Source organism: Prunus persica, chromosome G8 (genome assembly GCF_000346465.2).
Source record: "Prunus persica cultivar Lovell chromosome G8, Prunus_persica_NCBIv2, whole genome shotgun sequence".
In the NCBI taxonomy this organism is placed as follows: Eukaryota; Viridiplantae; Streptophyta; class Magnoliopsida; order Rosales; family Rosaceae; genus Prunus; species Prunus persica.
The window spans coordinates 4,678,954-4,697,524 of NC_034016.1; the positions used below are offsets into that span (position 1 = coordinate 4,678,954).

At 36.3% G+C, this 18,571-nt stretch overlaps 1 protein-coding gene across 1 annotated transcript; it reads left to right on the top strand.

Annotated features, from left to right (window-relative positions):
* On the top strand, window positions 3,844–17,686 carry LOC18766292 (tRNA pseudouridine(38/39) synthase). The gene is made up of 15 exons (XM_020570643.1): window positions 3,844–4,328; window positions 6,321–6,380; window positions 6,741–6,858; window positions 7,174–7,246; window positions 7,636–7,681; window positions 8,202–8,312; window positions 11,227–11,314; window positions 13,294–13,390; window positions 14,479–14,539; window positions 14,637–14,767; window positions 15,626–15,743; window positions 16,151–16,274; window positions 16,448–16,555; window positions 16,650–16,724; window positions 17,359–17,686. Exons 1-15 carry the CDS (start codon window positions 4,251–4,253, stop codon window positions 17,406–17,408), a joined length of 1,338 nt encoding a protein of 445 aa, XP_020426232.1. The 5' UTR covers window positions 3,844–4,250; the 3' UTR covers window positions 17,409–17,686.

The window sequence follows — 18,571 nt, forward strand, 5'->3', positions numbered from 1 at the left end:
TTTTATTTTTTATAAATACCTATCAATACCCTTCACTTTCAACACAAATCCTCATACATTTCATTATACTTCTACTATTATTCACTCTTTACTCAACATTTTCCTCTTTTTCACCTTGTATTTTGATTTCATATTTTTATGGCTTCTTCTATCGAAACCGGAGGGGCTTGGTCTATGGAAGATGTTTCCTTATGTGAGGCTTGGCTCCAAATTTGTCATTGTCCCATGTCCGACAATGAGATGAAATTTTTTCATATGTGGAAAAAAATTCATGCCGAAATTTTGTGAAAAAATTCCGGGGTCTACTCGTACGGAGATGACATTATCTAGTGGGTGGAAAATTCTCAATAAAGAGTTAGGAAAATGGAGAGATGCCCTGGCAAAAGCGATGGACAACTATAGAAGCGGGGAAAATCGTACTAATGAGGTAAGTATTTTATAATTTTTGTTTTATTAAGTTTAATCTCCTAATATATATATTTTGTTAATATTTATTGCATTTTTAATATTTTGTTAATATTTCTTGCATTTTAAATATTTTGTTAATATTTCTTGCATTTTCAATATTTTGTTAATATTTCTTGCATTTTAAATATTTTGTTCATATTTCTTGCATTTTCAATATTTTGTTAATATTTCTTGCATTTCAATATGTTGTTAATATTTCTTGTATTTCCAATTGTTTCTTAATTTTCTTGCACTTTTAATTTATTTGTAAAGTTAATTGCATTTCCATTATTATTTTTTTTGTTACTTGCATATCCAATATATTTTAAATATTTATTGCATTTCTATTTTTTTTGTTAAATAGATTATTCTATATGTTGTTAATATTTCTTGCATTTCCAATTGTTTCTTAATTTTCTTGCACTTCTAATTTATTTGTAAGGTTAATTGCATTTCCATTATTATTTTTTTTGTTACTTGCATATCCAATATATTTTAAATATTTATTGCATTTCTATTTTTTTGTTAAATAGATTATTCAAGCACAAATGTGGTTTGGTGCAACCGGGGGTGGCAAAAAAAGTTTCAACCATCATGAATGTTGGGAGGTGGTGAAATATTGCAAACGTTTCATAATTATTCCGACGGGTCCCGCCGTTATGTTAAACGAGATGCCACTCCGTGATTCAATGACATCAGATTCACCTCTCGATTCCCCTATGAGTCAAGACTCACCCATTGAAAAAGAGCTGAGGCCCATTGGCCGAAAGGCCACGAAGGCAAAGAAAGTGGGTAATTCAAGCAATAATAATTCAAAGTTTTTGGAGGAAAATGCAAGGCAAAAGGGCATAAGAATTGAAATGGAGCAGAAACGCCAAGATAACGAGTTGACCCTTCAAGCCGAGTATGCACGAGAAAGGGAGTATTTGCGCAAAAAAGATATGGACAAGACGGATCGGGAAACCATGGCGATGGATACAAGTCATATATCCCTTGAAGCAAAACAATTTTGGAAGCTAGAACTAAGGGATGTTATGAGAAGAAGACTTTTCCGGGATAATGGGCCTAGCAACACGGATTTGTTAAATGATGGAAACCATTAAATTAGTTAGCACACCTTTTATGTATTTGTATTTTTCATGTTTTCTATTAAAGTTGTTGTAATTCATGTATTTTATTTTAGTAGTAGTAATTCTTAATGACTTGTATTAGATTTCTTTATTTAATAAACAAAGCATTCAATAAATTACCTTTTTATTTAACATATTCCATACTTCAAACAAAACAAAATTAAAATTAAAAAAACTACAAACAAGGCACAATAATAATAACAAACCACAACCAAACCATAATAAATAAAAATACAACACAATCTAACCATAACTAAATAAAACATAACCAAAGCATCTATGCTCTATCATTCATCTTCATTGCCTTTCACCGCCCATAGATGCTCCATCAAGTGAACTTGACGCATTTCATGAATATACGAAGATTGCATCTTTGTATATCGATCTATCATTCGGGTCATGAAATGACTATCCCTCACCAACGGTTTCGGCTCAAACGGTTCTCCATTTAGTCCCATGGGCCTTTCATAAATTTGTGTCAAGGCCGTGTTCATTGGATCCGGTTTGTAGACCTCTAAAGCATCATAATCGTATTCATTCTCCACAATCATATTATAGAGGATGATGCAAGTCATCATAATGCTTCTGAGGATCTCCTCATCAAACATACGGGCCGCACTTCGAATAATCAACCACCGAGCTTGAAGGATGCCAAAACACCTTTCGACATCTCTCCTGTATCCCTCTTGATAGGTAGCAAATAATTTTTGCTTCTGGGATCGGGGATTCGGAATGGATTTGACAAAAGTGGTCCACCTCGGGTAGATGCTGTCAGCTAGATAATACTCCGTCTGGTACACTGTATTGTTGACTTGATAGGTGATATTGGGGCCCTGGCCTCTCAATACATCGTTGAAGACTGGGGATTGGCTCAGCACGTTGAGGTCATTTTGGGATCCTGCAACTCCAAAGAAGGCATGCCAAACCCATGTGTCGAAGCCAACAACGGCTGCAAGGATGATACTTTTTTGGCCTTTTCTATTTCCGTAATCACCTTGCTAGACAGTTGGACAATTCTTCCATTGCCAGTGCATGCAGTCGATGCTACCAATCATTCCTGGAAATCCTCAAGCTTCGGCGTTTTGTAGAAGCCGTTGGAGGTCCCTAGGAGTAGGTCTACGCAGGTACTCCCTAGTGTACAGAGTTTCAACTGCTTGACAAAATCTTACCAAAGCCTCCAACGTAGTGGACTTCCCCATCCAAGCAATCTCATCCACATGATCAGCAGATGCTCCATACACCAACATTCATATAACAGCTGTAAGCTTTTGCTCCGAAAGAAGCCCCAAAACCCCAGTAGCATCACACTTTTGAATAAAGTATGCATTATAATTGCAATATCATGCATGACTTTATTGAACAAATGGGGTTGCATTCTAAATCGCTTTCGAAAATCAACATCAGAGTACAAAGAAGTTGAGATAAAATAATCTTCCAAAAGATTCTTACCCCGAGAATGCCTATGTCTGTCCACATTCCGGAGGCGGCCGACTTGTGAACCACAGCGACGACCTTGGTTCTCTTCATCTTGCAAAGCCACTGCTATAACAACTTGTTCATCGACTTGTCTCTGCAACTCATTGATTTCATCTGCTCACGGTTTTTCTCATTTGTTTCTCGCTCTTGCCTCTCCAAGCATCTCCTAAAATCTTCCATTGACAATGAATGAAGTATGAAATCTAAACTCTGAGAAATGAAAATATAGAAAGATGTGATGTGAGAGGTATGAGCTGAGCCTCTGGTTTTATAGAAAATTTTGGCAAGATAGACATGCCACGTGGCTTGATTTGATTGGGTGAAAATCTTGTCTGAAATTTGAAATTCATCCGAGATTTGAACCCAAATTTATATGAATTTTGAATTTTGAAATTCATTCGAAATTTGAACCCAAAAATTTATCTGAAATTTGAATTTTGAAATTCATCTAAAATTTGAATCCAAAAATCTTATCCGGAAATTTTATCCGATTATGAATAGTCTTGACACGTAAGAACTCGAAAATCTTATCTGAAAATATTATCCAAATTAATTATTTTCATTAAAAAATTTGTGAAAAAAACAAAAAAATGAATAGTTATTGCCCTTAGCCATGGCAATGGGTGGAAATACAAAATACTATTTACAAGGGCAGCCACTCCATAACTAAGGACAAATAAGTGGAGTTGCCCTTAGCAACGTAAAAGTAAATAACGAGTTACAGCTAGTGGTAAATAGTTAGGCGAAAGTAAAAGATAAAGATATAGTTGATAATGGGAAAATGGGGTGAGAGAGAGAGAGAGAGAGAGAGAGAGAGAGGATGAGGTTGACAGATTGAGACAGGAGATCGAGAGAAGAGATGGTACCAGACGAGAGAGAGAGATCGATGAAGTGACGCCGACGTTGTCGCCGATAGAGCTGAGGTAGGGAGAGACGAATCGATAGAGTAGTTCAGGTCGAGAGAGAGATACGCTTACGTCAGAGGAAGAAAGAAAGAAGAAGACTGAGAGAGAGTCGTGTGAGTGAGGTGAGGGTACGGGAAAATAAAATTGAGGGTACACCGCAAGCAGTCTCACCATGAAAACGAAAAAACAGAAGGAATAAAAGCAGCCCTAAGTCACCCGTCGTCGTTTTGAGTTCCTCTGTGAGTGGAAACCGAGCAAACGTCGCGCAGGAACGAACCACAAGCGTTCGACCATGTCTATGGAAGTCACCAATACAAACCTAATCACCGACCTACAGTCCCTGGTCGACTCCCTCCGGCACCGAGTTCAGGTACCTTCTCTCTCTCTCTCTCTCTCTCTCTCTCTCTCTCTTATTCAGTCCCCTTTGGTCAATGAGAAGTTGTGGTTAAAAGAAGAAGCTCAAATGATCAAAATCCTGTTGATTCCCTGCAATTTTTGCAGGGAAAAGCAAGTAAAGTACTCAAGAGAAATGCTAATCAAACAACGCATTGTGTACTTCATAGCTTAAATTATTGGTTGGTTGATTGTTTATCATCAATGGAAATCATAGCATACACAGTATGAGTCTCAGCTATTTATTTATATAAACATTATAGCGTAAACAGTCCGAGTCTCAGCTATTTATTTATTCTCCTTGAAAAATCTAAGCAAACAAGGGTTGGGTTGTAACTTCCATCTAATAGTTAATCCCCCAAGTCTTCATCATCCTGGACCTGGACCCAAGTTCTCATATTCCATTTTTGTTTTTTTGGTTATATTCAGTTTTCATGTTAAAAATATTTGTTTAGATTTTTCTATGATTTTTTCCCATGTTGGGAATGTTGAGGAGAATGGCTTCCAGAACCTGATATTCAAATAATGTCTGTGTGAAGGGCTTCCAGGACAGGTCTTGTCCACCAAATTTGGAGAGTCACCGTGTAGGTACAGGTAATTGCATATGTTGTGGGGATGACGGTAACATTAGGAGTTCAAGTGTGCTAGACGAAAAAAATAGCCAGGAGAGTTGGGAGGTTGGTGGAGTAAGCTAGGTACTTCTTGAAAAGAATGAACTTAGAATTAGTTCCATATCTAGTAAACAAGAGTGAGGAGCTTGGGAAAATGAAGGAGGAATAAGAGCAAAATTAGGAGTGGCAATTTTCAACATTGCACAATAATTTGACACTACTTGGCACAAACCTTTGACTGACACAACCTGGTAACATGAGTGAAAAAAAAAGTTGGGATAGTGGCAAACACGAATAACCCAAGCCCAAAAAAATACTAACTTTGTTTCTTTTTTTATATGGTATTATATGAATTTTTGTAGAATTGCAGGATAACTTTATATGGTTTTGCTAATGTTAAGATAAAGTAGATTTTTATTCTATGGAGAATTAGGAATGATTGTTTTGGCTTAGAAATAAACAGAACTTAGCCTTAAGTTTCTAGTTGAGAATATATGTGGCCCGACCACAACACAATTTAAAAAACGAGTTTGGGTTAAAGTCGAGTCATTTGACACGATTAATTAAATAGGTTAGGTTGGAGTTGACAATAAGTCGGAATGAATATGAAATGAAATGACATGACAGGACACTACTACATGGCCTGACTCGATTTCCACCCCCAAGTAAAATGAGGATTAGAGAGCTGGAAAATTCTAAGTTGGAGATCAATTACTAGCCCGGCAGGAAGATGATACTATCATGAAGATCATTAGTTGGGACATGAGAAGGTTTGCGAAATCATGGGAAGAGAAGGCTAATAAGGAGGTGTTACCATGTTAGTGAGGAATGGCCCTAATATCATAATATTACAATAAACACAAAAGGAGAGTCTAGGAGTGCGAGGGACTTTAGTGTCATTACAAGAGAGTAATTTGCTGTAAAATTTTAATGATGTTGCAATTTTAGCCTTAATCATTGTTTTATATGAGATCAGTTTTTCCCTTTAAAAAGAACTTGAATCTCTTTTCTTTTTCTTTTTTCAAGGGTAACATTTTGATAAAAGATTTACAAAGAAAAAAGGGGCCCAACTGAGCAAGTTTGTGGTTAAAATAAAACCATCCTAAACTGTAATTGTTTTCTATTCAAAGAAATAGTTTTGGTTGGCATCTTGGTCTTTTACCTTCTATCTTCTGGTTGTAGGTGCTGACAAGGGTGTGATAGTTTCCGTATTACTAATAGGTGCCACTTCAAATGTTTTTCTATTACATTATTTTTAGTTTTCTTTTCTGGTAATTCTTGTACTCCCAGAATTAGCCAAAGTAACATTTGTTAACAAATGCATAGTTATACTTACTTGTTTGCAATTCAAAATCCAGGAACTAGAGGCTGAGAATGCCAAGTTTTCATCTCAACTTGCAAACTGTCGCTGTCATGAGGTGGGTTATTCTATTTGTTGATATACCTTTTTCGAAGGGATGACTTTTCAGTTTTTACGTTTAGTAATTTGACTATTACAAGGATATTACTGGTAATTTTTCAAGAAGGTAGAGTGACCCTTTGAAGTAGGGACAGTAGTGATTAAATGAGGGATTAAACTTAACAAACTCTGTTAGACAAGAAACATAACTCAAAAGAAAAAAAGGCATTGTACTTTTAGCTGGAAATAAGGTTTGTCTCAGGACCTCAGACTGATTTACTAAGGGGAAAAAGAAATGAAAATCTCCTTCTTGGTGTTTCCATTTTGGCTTTTTGATTGATCTTTTTGGTTTTGTGAAAATGAACATGTTATGATGCAGAAAGAGGACAAGCGTGATAGTTCTGCTGTAAGTTGTGATAGTTCACTGGAGACAAGCAGGAAATCAAACTCTGGAAGTAAGAAAACCACCAAGGAGATAGTAAAAGAGAAAGTGCCAGGTTTTCCCTTTGATTTTTCCTTTTCAAATTAAAATTAAGAATTTTTTATTTCTACCAGATGCCAAGATAAGACAATGCAATTACATATATTTGCCGAAGGTCTTTCTAAAACCATTGCAGCAGATGCCTTGTATACATATATATATTGCCCGAACAGGGAACTAATAAACAATTGCATATATATATATATATGCTTAAGTCTTTCAATCTCTCTTCCTCTCCGTGGCTTTGTCTCTCTGTCTAGTGGTTCATGTTGTTTCTTAATGGCTGTTTAATGTAGTTATTCAAATTGTAAATATCTCTGTTGGTACACAGGTTATGACACAAGGATCATGAATCACCACTGCAAAAGATATGTTGCTCTGAAAGTCATGTATTTTGGGCGGAGGTACAATCTGCCACTAAGATGAAATTTATTTTTTATTTTAAAATTCCAGCACCGCATCTTCAGCCATCTCTCCTCCCCTCCCCCGCGCCGGCCCCCCCCCCCCCCCAAAAAAAATCTTGAAAGAGAATGAACAATAAACAGAAAGGTAGTCGAATGTTGAATTTGAGAGACCATACGGTGAAAACTCTGAAATATAGGCTGTTTCATTTTCTTCTTAAGAATGTATTATCATTTTCATCCCGATAGTTTCTTTCTCCCAGATACATTTTTGATAAATTTATAGAAGAAGCTTTCTAGAACAGCATTGCATGATCGATAGGCTAGAAAGAACCTAATACCCTTCATAATGATAATGGAATGTTTAAGGGCTTTTGAACTCTACATTACAGGTTTTATGGTTTTGCTGCAGAGGCACAAATGGATCCAACTATTGAGGTATTCTCTCTCATATTATTATTTTTTCCTAGTTTGTACCTGAAATATGTATGGAAATGTGAACTAGATAAGCAACGTATGTTACTTTGAATGTCAGAATCTTCATCGTGGTAAATTGATCTGCTATTTTTAAGCACAACTGAAAGCATTTACTTTTTGCATTTTTGCCCTCAAAGATGTTTGCAGTTGTCCATTTTACACTTGGTTATGGTACTACTTGTTATAATACTCTAATAAACTCTACAAATCTTTCAAACTGTAAAGTATACAAATTTTGTAAAAAAAAAAATCTCTCAGTATTGATATTTTATGATATTTCATAAGTGATACCATTCTATATATTGTACTGTTGTACATATTTTGCATTTGTATGAATATGAAATATAGCATCTTCATCCGTAAGAATTCCTTCAATATTTAAAGTTGAATACATGGTAGATATTGGTTTATATAATTAATCGTAATTTGCAGAAGTTAATGCCGCATATTGTCTTCATCTTATACTCTGGATAATATGCAGTCTGAAATTTTTAAAGCTCTTGAAAAGACAAGGCTTTTAGTTGGTGACAAGAAGGAATCACATTACTCCAGATGTGGTAGGACAGACAAGGGAGTATCTGCTGTTGGGCAAGTAAGTGGATACCAAACCTTTCTATTTCAATTTTGTAGGTTGATGATTGTAGAATTGGTACAACTGTATACAATGTAGGGTTTTCTTATGCTTGTATTTGTGTATTCCTCAATAATGAGTCAAACTGAATTATTCTAGCATCATTTTCTGAATCTCAAGTCAGCATCACTGCTCAAGATGCTAGAAGTAGATTCCCAACTGCTATCCTAGATAAAGCCAAGATTGAAAATGTGGATTACGGTGGAAATATATTAGTGAAAGATAGACATGCATATAAAATTCTAATACCAAAAAGAGTTCCTATGGGGCGCAAATACAGTAGATGGGATACCATTTTGGTCCAGACAATATTGAGAACAACTCATGGAAGTAGAGAAGTTTTGGATGTAGTTATGCACCTGCCATTAATGTGTCTTTCTATCCCTTCCTATCATCCCTCCAAGAATGAGATAATTAGGGTTTGCCCAGTGTAAGTTGCATAGTCTTGATGAGTGTTTGGAAATTCATTACATTACCCTATCCAGGTGTACTTTTTTTAATTTTAATATCTAGTAATAAACTTCAGCTCATACCGTCTGAGGTTTGTTATAAAAAATGAAATAAAGATATTTCTCCACATAATATTCAAGTCACAATGTCATGTATCAGTGGCGCAAAGTGGCTTTACCTTTATATATCTTATGTTTATAATAGATATACTATTGATGTAGTACAGCCCGTAGGTATTAGATTAAGCACTCAAACAATAGAACAGAGAAGAATATAAGAGACTGAGGAGAAGAAATAGAGATCGAAAAGACGAGATAAAGGACAGAAACAGTAGAACAAAGAAGAATATCGGAGATTGAGGAGAAGAAATATAGATCGAAGGGACGAAATCAGAGAGTTATAGGAAAAGGTTTACTCAACATTCAAATCTGAATTTTAAAGAACTACAGGGATATTTATAGCAAACTAAAACCTAGACATAATAGGATAAAAACCCCTTGCTTAAACAGAAATCCTAACCCAAATAAAATAGGAAACTTAAAACTAGAAACCTGGAAAAGTAGAAATCCTACTAGAATTTGGAAAACTGGAGAATCTAGGAAACTAACAAATATATTAGGAAACTAATAAATTTAGGTCCTACGCGTCCTGCATCAACTATAGTGTGTAGTTTACATGTTTGGTTAGTGAATTATTGATTGCTTTAACATTTCCATCAATTTGATTCAAAATTTCCATGTATTTTTTTTTTTTTGGAATAGAAACATTGTATTGATAATCAAGAGGAAAAATCCTCGATCAAACAAGAAGACCAAAAAAAGAGTCTGACCTACTAAGATTGAAAAACAAACTGTATAAAAAACACGAAAAACACAAAAACTTCAGTAAAATCATCTTAAGACTGCCATCATGTCTCTCATGATGGTAGAGTAGTGATAGTCCTTGAACTGCCCCGAAACCGAAGCCCAAAGGGATGCCCAAAATTTAATTCTGTCCCATAATTCCTCAACCCTTACTTCTATATGACCCTGAAATTTTTTTCGATTTCGCTCCATCCAGATATTCCAGAAAATAGCATGAACTAGACAATCACGAAGGATTCCAGCTCTCTTCCCCTTCCCCGAAATCCTCAGATTGATACTAAGGAGCTCAAAACACCCTTTAGGAATCACCCACTCCACTCCGAGAGCACCCAACATCCTCCACCATAATTTTAGGGAATACGAACAATGAATGAACAAGTGATCAATGTTTTCTGCATTCTCTTTGCAAAGAACACACCAAGAGGGGGATAAGCACATCTTTGGTTGCCTCCTTTGAATGCAATCGCAAGTATTAATCCTACCATTTGCTGCCAGCCACACGAAAAATTGAATTTTCGGCGGAGTCTTTGCCTTCCAGATTGAGCTGAAAGGGGGAAAGACATCCCTAGTGGTAGAGAGAAGAAAAGACCTGAAAGACTTGCAGGAAAAAGAACCCTGCTCCTCAACCTCCCAAGATCTCTGATCCGGTCTAGAACCGTATAATCTCACGTTCCCCAATATATCCAAAAGTATTACCACTTCTGCTATTTCAGCCTCGGACAAATTCCTTCTGAAATCAAAATCCCAATTGAGAGGCATCACATGATTGTTAGCAAAACAGGCTATACTTTGATTTTTTCTCCTAGACAAGGAAGAGAGTCTAGGAAACAGATCTTTTAGAATCCCTTCTTTCAGCCAAAGATCCTCCCAAAATCTAATTTTCTCCCCATTTCCAACAGAAAATCTGCAGCATTGAAGAAAAGAATTATACCCTTTCGAAATTTCTCGCCAAGGATTCCTGCAAGAGACCTTATCTATCTGTTTAGTATCCCACCCATTTGAGTCTATTCCGTACTTGCTCTTAATGATCCTATGCCATAGCGAATTGGTTTCAAGTGGAAATCTCCACAACCATTTAGCTCTGAGGGCTTCATTTCTTTCTCTTAAAGAGCCAAATCCAAGACCACCTTCCTCTTTCGATTTAGTCACCCTTTCCCACCTGACCAAGTGACATTTCTTCCCTTCTTCTAGACCTTCCCATAAAAAGTTACGCATAAGTTGTTCTACTTTGGCGGCCACTCCTATAGGCATCTTAAACAGTGACATATAGTAAGAAGGAATGCTGCTCAAAACCGCTTGGATTAGCGTTAACCTTCCACCTTTGTTTTTGTCATTTTTTATTTTTTGCCGATCCATCTGTAGATTCGGACTGATGGTTTTATCTAAGGAATACAGACTACTGATATCAGATATCTGCAACCTTGCTTAATAGTTTTGTTTCCTCGTAAAAAGAGAAGAAAAGAACCTTGCTTGATGCTAGCTCTCATGCTGCTGCTTTTCTGTATTTTATTTTCAAACTTAACTATTTGATTTATTGAGTATATTGCAATTATTTGACGCAGGTGATTGCTCTCTATTTACGATCAAACCTCAAGGAAACGTGTGAGAAAAATGAAGATTCGAGAAAAATGGTTTTCAAAGAGCAATATGGTTAGCCAGCTTTTTTGTTTTTGATAGGATTTAATAACTTTATATCTATAGAGCAAGGATAAATAATTACACCAAAAACAGTGTTTGGTATGAATCGAAATCTTTATTGGTTCTACCTCCTATTTTTTATGAAGAGAATGAATCTTTTTATCGAAGGATCAGAAAAAAATGAGCTCGAAGTTTCCTTTGTAACCCCTGGAACTTCTTCGTAGCGGCTCCGCTCCATGCCTCATTTCGTAGGGAACCTCAAAACGGCTCGATAAGACCCCATACCTAGAGCTAACATCGTATAACCCAATTGAGACATTGTAGAATAAGCTAAGCTTTTCTTAATATCTTTTTGAGCAAGAGCTAAAGTGGCTCCTAAAAGTAATAAACCATTCTGTTACTGTTATTACATTACATGGATACACATTTTCTATGGGAAACAACATAGACATTAAACCATGATCATGAGCAAGTGCACAAATATGCTCCCAAAAGATAAGTGGGTATAGGAAGTCATGTTGCTGATATCTATTTAGTTCTAAATATCCTATAGTGAAAAGACAAAAGAAGTACAAAAGGAGATGGACAGGCTTTGAATAGTTTACATGTTTTTTAAAATGGTGTGCACTGTTCAGCTGAGTCCAAATGGCGACACGATCCCTGTGTCTTGTCACTTTGACCCCCTCTTCTCTTCTCTCGTTCTTCACACAAGCAGTCAACCTAAGACTACAAACAAAGCACCTAGGGCAAACCATATTCAAACACCAGACTAGAAAACGAGGTCAATATACAATTCCTTTCCCCCAATCAAGGAGAAAGGACCCAAGCAAAGGCTAGAATCTAGTTTTATCTCAAATAAACGACACCACCTTTTGTAGGACGATGTCCTGAATAGGATGGGGGCATTGTTTACCACATTAATTTAATGTACTTTTTTGTTAGCTGGATTTAATCAAAGTTTGGCACTATCGCTTAGCCAAGTGTCATGGCACACACCATTAAAGAAGTTGATCGGCATGGCAAAGGCCCAGCCTTGTTGGATCAGCACAATGTGAAATCACAATTCCATATGGTAGTAGAATTTAGTGGAAACTATTTGGAGGAGGAGCAAAATAATTTTGCCTTCCAATTAGGAGCGGGAATAGGACATGAGTCCATTATACTATGCTATTTAACAAAGCCACACAACTTTATTGCAGGCTTGGGTTTGACTTGGGAAAGCCACAGTAGTATTGATAGAAAATATTTACGGATTATATGGTGCTCACGCAAGCATCACTTCTGTGCTTACATGTAAGCATGGTTAGTATTGCTTAAAAACAGAAAAATTAAATTAAATGTCTATATTGTTTGATGCGAGAAGATTGACTTATGGGCCCTGGGTGGCCTTGTTGACAAGCATCATAGGAAACTTGGTATGAGCAATGACAAGATGAATTAGTCCTGGTAATTGGTTGCACAAATGGTTGGCTATAGTAACCAATTGCCTGGGTTGAGTCGTGGTTGGTGTTAAACTGGATACAATGAAGCAATTGTATAGCCTTATGTTCTATTCAAAAAACATTGTATAGCCTTATGTGTGGTACTACGTAGATTCATTTGACATAATTTTTAGTCTTTAGCAGACACTAGTTTTCGAATGGTTGTGTTGTTAAATGCAATTGGCATGGCCTCAATTTGGGAAGTTTTGGTATTTACTTGTTATTTCTGTTGCACACACTTCAGACCATAAAATATTGGCATGAAGATGGATGAAAGTTTCTTCAGGGGAAAAGAACAAGCAACAATCAAGGAATCTAGCACTGTATTTAGATTTTAGGGCATAGATTTTACTTTACTGCCGTTTGAACCATATGAAACACGTTTAAGACACTTCATTTAATATTTTTAGTATCTTTTAAGTTTCAGATCAATTTCAACTAACCACATTCCATTTGAATAACACATGCTCCTTTGTTTTTTAATTTTTTTAAATTTTGTACTTTTCTCAGAAGGCGAAATCGATTATGTGAGGGTGTTGAATCGAGCCCTTCCGGATGATATTCGAGTTTTTGGCTGGTGTCCTGTTCCATTGGGTTTCAATGCGAGGTTTGTCTACCTTGTATTAAATTCTCCACTATTTTGAGATGATAATGTTGCTCGATACTTCTTTTGTTAGAACTTATCATACCGTGTGTCCTGCTTCATTTTTCTTTTCTTTAGAAATGGAAAATACTAATCATAAAAACCTATTGAGAGAACAGTTCCTCTGAGTAGTTGGTATTTTTTTGGGTGGTATTTCTTTAGTGAAACTAGTACATTTTAAGATACAGAATGAATAAACTCCCAGCTGCCAGCCGTCCACCTAGTTATGCTCTCTTGAATTTCCCATGGACCATGTGAATTAGTAACCCTAAAATGGAAGTATATGTATTAATGTTTTAGATTTAAGCACTCAAAATGGCATCGTGATTCTTAAGCGTAATAACTATCACCCACTGATCAATTAAATAAGGAGGCTTTACAATCTGTTGATTAGCTTCATTTTTTGTGCCATGATTTTTCTTGTGTATGTCAAATCGTCATGAGTCTGGCTAAATTTTCTTGGAGCTTCTTTTTGCATAACGCTTGCACCAAAGTGTTTAATTAGGTGCCAATGCCTGGCTGTCAAATCGTCACAGCCAGATATTCTGGAGGCACATTGCTTGTAGCAATAAAACGGCATTTCTTAGTGGAAAAAGTGAAGTTCAGCTTATCAAATGTGCTCACAAGATGGGCTGCTTTTAAAGCTCGCTTTAATGTGCAAAAGGTTTTGGTATTTTAGGCCTTCTAATGCATGGTGTATTACATGGGGGTAAATGAAATCTTGCAGCCTATCACTCTGCCCTTGGGTGAATAAGTCTTGATTTGTTCCGTGTGCAAGCTGTCTTGTATTTTTCTGACTGATATCCATGATTGTCTTGATCAAAGTTGGGTAAGGATTTCAGTTCATTTGAGGATAACTGAGTTCTGCACATCATCATCTGTATAACTGCAAGACAATGTTTTCATTTTTAATATCTGATGCTTACATGGTTGAGGCTAGTTCACTGTATTCTGTAACTGTACTGACCCTCTTTTTTTCTTTTCCTTTTTTTTAAAGTTCACTGTAATGACCTTATGCATTACCATTTGTTGCTTTCCTTTGTCAAATACAGGTTTAGCTGTTTGGGCAGGGAGTATTATTATTTATTTTGGGGAGAAAATCTGAATCTCTTGGTGCGTAATTCTTCTCTTTCAATTATCACATTTTGTGCTCCTTTTATTGGAATTAAGAGAATGAGAAACTTGGTTTCTTTGCTTCATGTTTAGCCAGGCTATGGAGAGTGCTGGTAGGAAATTTGTTGGCGAGCATGACTTCAGAAACTTCTGTAAAATGGATGCACTAAATGTACACAACTATAGGCGGAAAGTCACTTCATTTGCAATCTCTCCTTGTGATGTGAGGTTGACATGGGTAGATAATTTTTCTGACCCTGTTTTCTCTCTCTCTCTCTTTTTAAATGAGTTAATTCACATTTCCCTAATTGCTTAATCAGACAAATGAGGCACAAGTATTTGTTCAAGTTCTATGAATATTTCTTCTCTCTCTCTCTCTCTCTCTCTCTCTCTCTCTCTCTCACACACACACACATTCCATGTGTGTGTTGGGTGTGTAGCCTACGGGTTTTGTCCGACGACATTCATACATATGCAAGCAGCATGTGCAAACACAGCCTTTTGCCTTGAGCAGAAGATGTGATTGTCCATCTCCCCACCAGGGTACACAGATTTGACTTTTCGAAAGTGTTAAAAATGGACATTTCCAGAACAGATATTCAGAGCATGGTTCTGCTTTACACTTGACTTCCTTTTTGCTAAATACTTCATATATGTCCTATAGATTTTTTATTTTTTTAACTTTATATATGCACTGCTGGGTGTCCTCTCTTGTTGGGGGGGCCAGCATCGAAATCCTTTTGTACTATTCTCTAGATTAGACAGTTTTTTTTTAAAGAAACGTGTAAAAGTTATTTCCGGACTTCAATTCAGTGCTACATGATCTTTCATTTTTTTTACAAGACTTCAATTTCCTATCTCTCAGTTAGGAGTTGACCTATTTCAAACCTGTGTTCCAGTAAAACCTGATTCGGTTCTTGCTGTTTCTGTATCTCACTTTCTGATTTTTCCCCTTGGCGTCCTCTGTTCAACTCATAGTTCAGTTTCTAATCTTATCAACATGCCAAAAAGAAGAATTTTCTGTATTGAGACTTTCCTGAATGGACTTTCATGAGTATTTCTTTATAATTTTGCAATTGTTTTCAGGTTTGATGAGAACCAGCTTTGGGCAATCAAAATTAAAGGTAGTGCTTTCCTCTGGCACCAAGTCCGATGCATGGTTGCTGTACTATTCTTGATTGGCCAAGGTCATGAATCTCCTGATGTGCGTACCAAATGTCTTCTTCATTGGGTTCTCAAGTTTTTATATCGAACTTGTTTAAGCTGTTAAGATATACTACTTCAAAATTATTTGTTTCTTGAATCTCTTAAAACAATCAGCCTGGCATGTGCACAAAACTGAGGTGCAGCCAGAAACACTGTAAAGGTGAAAGTTCTACAGGTACAGAATAGTTATCTGGATATCACACATCAATAACATGCTTCCACACATGCAGACCAATTGCGTCCAGTCAGATGCCTCTCTTGCATTATCGCATACGCTTTCTGAATTCCCCTATGAAACCTTACATATTTCTCAAAATGCTTTCCGGTTTCCAAAATGCAGTCTCTATGTTAAGTTTTCATTTTCGTTACATAAAAGTAACTGAGGCAAACTGCTTTAATTTGTAGGTAATAGATGCGTTACTGGATACTGACAGAATCCCCAGAAAACCTCAATACAGCATGGCCCCGGAAATCCCATTGGTTCTTCAGTCTTGTGAATTTGAGGGTCTCAATTTCACTTGTTCGTCAGGTACTTTTTTTGATACATCATATGCTTTGTTTGTGAGTTATTGAAATTTGGAGTGTTGACGTTCTGTCACATCCATTTTCTTCTCTCAAATATTGCTTGCTGAATTCAGAATTGCCCATGCAAATTGAAATGACTCTCCAACTTCTAAATGTTTAATTTACTTGTGCTCCTAGATTCTGGGCAAGCTTTGCGTATGCACTTGGCAAATGAATGTCAAAATTATCATCTCGAAGCTGCAATCTTCCACGAGGCTCTGCAGAGCTGTTCGCCAATAGAAAAAGGTGCTGAAAGCAATATTCCTCATATTATTTCCAATAAACCATATAATATTTGTTGTATATTTATCTCTTACTGAGACGACCTTTGTTTTCTCAGATCAGAGATCCTTGGATAATGGAACAGTCAAGAAAAAATCTTCCCATGTCCCTCTCATGTCACGGCCAACTGAGCGTAAGTGTTACTGTATCTTTGAAAATTACATAGAACTGTTCACTACAATAAATGAAATGTTTTTGCAAGTTCGCATCCTCGTTAAAGAGCTGGAATGTATTGCGTTATACTTTATGGTGGCTTGTTTTATATACTTAATATAATGTGGGTTCAAGTGTCTAGATAACATCATGTTGTGTGTATTGTATCATGATCATAATGTTCAATGTGATTATCACGATTTCGCATGGGCTTCGGTATTTCTGGAGTTCGAGGAATATTCTCTGTTATCTTATCCAATCCGAAAGCTGTGTAGTCTTGTTCCTGCTGTCTTTTCATTTTCAATGCAATTTTTGTATGGCTGTTTATGATTTTTCAGAGATCGCTAGTCAGATCCTATATGCCAGAAGACACCTTGTCCCCTGTTTTGTACTCTTTCATCTATATTATCTCACTTGTCTATAGCGGAAATGCCAAGCCTACCCTTAATACTTTAAACAAGTGAGATAATAAATCTTAAAATTAGGGATAATATACAAATTTCATATGAAATCATTTTGCATCCAGACGATGTTATTTCTTCTCTACTTGCTAGCATAATTCCTTTCCAATATTTCTAATGCTGCCTCATAACTCTGCTTGAATTTGATCCCAGCATCGTATGAAGAGAGACGTGCCAAATTAAACACACGACGTAAAGACTGAAGAGTTTATTAATATTATATCTGGAGATTACACAAGTATAGCAGATTCTACCATTGAACTGTAGTATGTTGTATTGATAAATTGTTTGTTTCATTTTCATAAATGCTGCCCCAACGATTTTGTTGTCGATGTAATTTTCTTACTAGCGGTTTTTTTCATTACTTTGTCTGTTAGTGGAAATGAATTTAACACAATGAGCTTTTGATTATTCTACCTACCTGGGAGTATAACAAGCCTTTTTTTTAGATTAAACCGCTACAAGCCTTTGCTACTTGGAATTTCCATTGTCAGATCCAAATCACTCTTCGTGGGAAGGAAAACTACATTGCAATAAGTATGCTATTGTGTCGGTATTCTAATTCAATTACGTACTGTGATTTGGGAAAGTTATGCATCACAATGCATGATTGACTTGTGATACTGCTAGTCAGATCCAAATCACTCTCTTCGGTATGCTATTGTGTCGGTATTTTAAGTCAATTACGGACTCTCATGTGGGAAATTTAGAATGCATCACAATGCATGATTGACTTGTAATACTGCTAGTCAGATCCAAATCAACTTTCCGGGAGCAGATTTATAAACTAGGTCCCTCATTTGTTGGCGGGATTATACTCCACACCACCCGGCTAGCATGCTAGCATAACATAGTTAAAAAGGAACATGGACAAAGAATGTAGGCCTCACAAAGCCCAAGCATTTTACCGACTCCTTGTAGCTGCTTTGGCCCCATTCAGAAAGCAATGTCCAATCAACTCAACTTTTTTCATCGTTGTGAAAAAGTTTTGCCACCTTTTTCTTTGTCTATAAAGCTAAAGGATGACAAATGGAATGGGTTGAAAGGCTGAAGGTGGAACACATCAGTTAAGCAATAGCACGCATCACTGTTGGAGAAATGATTAGTAACACTGCAGTCGGTTTTCACTTGCAGTTTTTTACTAAACAAAGTTAAAAAAGTCATGAATAGGGAAAGTATGAATATTGAATAGAGGAATGGAAAAAGGATCAAATATTCCTCCCCTAATCAATTTATATCTAGTTTTTTAACTATTGAATTACGGATTTTAATGTGGATTCACATAATTCGTTTAGAGTGCTATTATTTTCATCACTTATCCTAGTTCCTCACCTACCATGTAAATTTGAAAAAACACAATCCTATC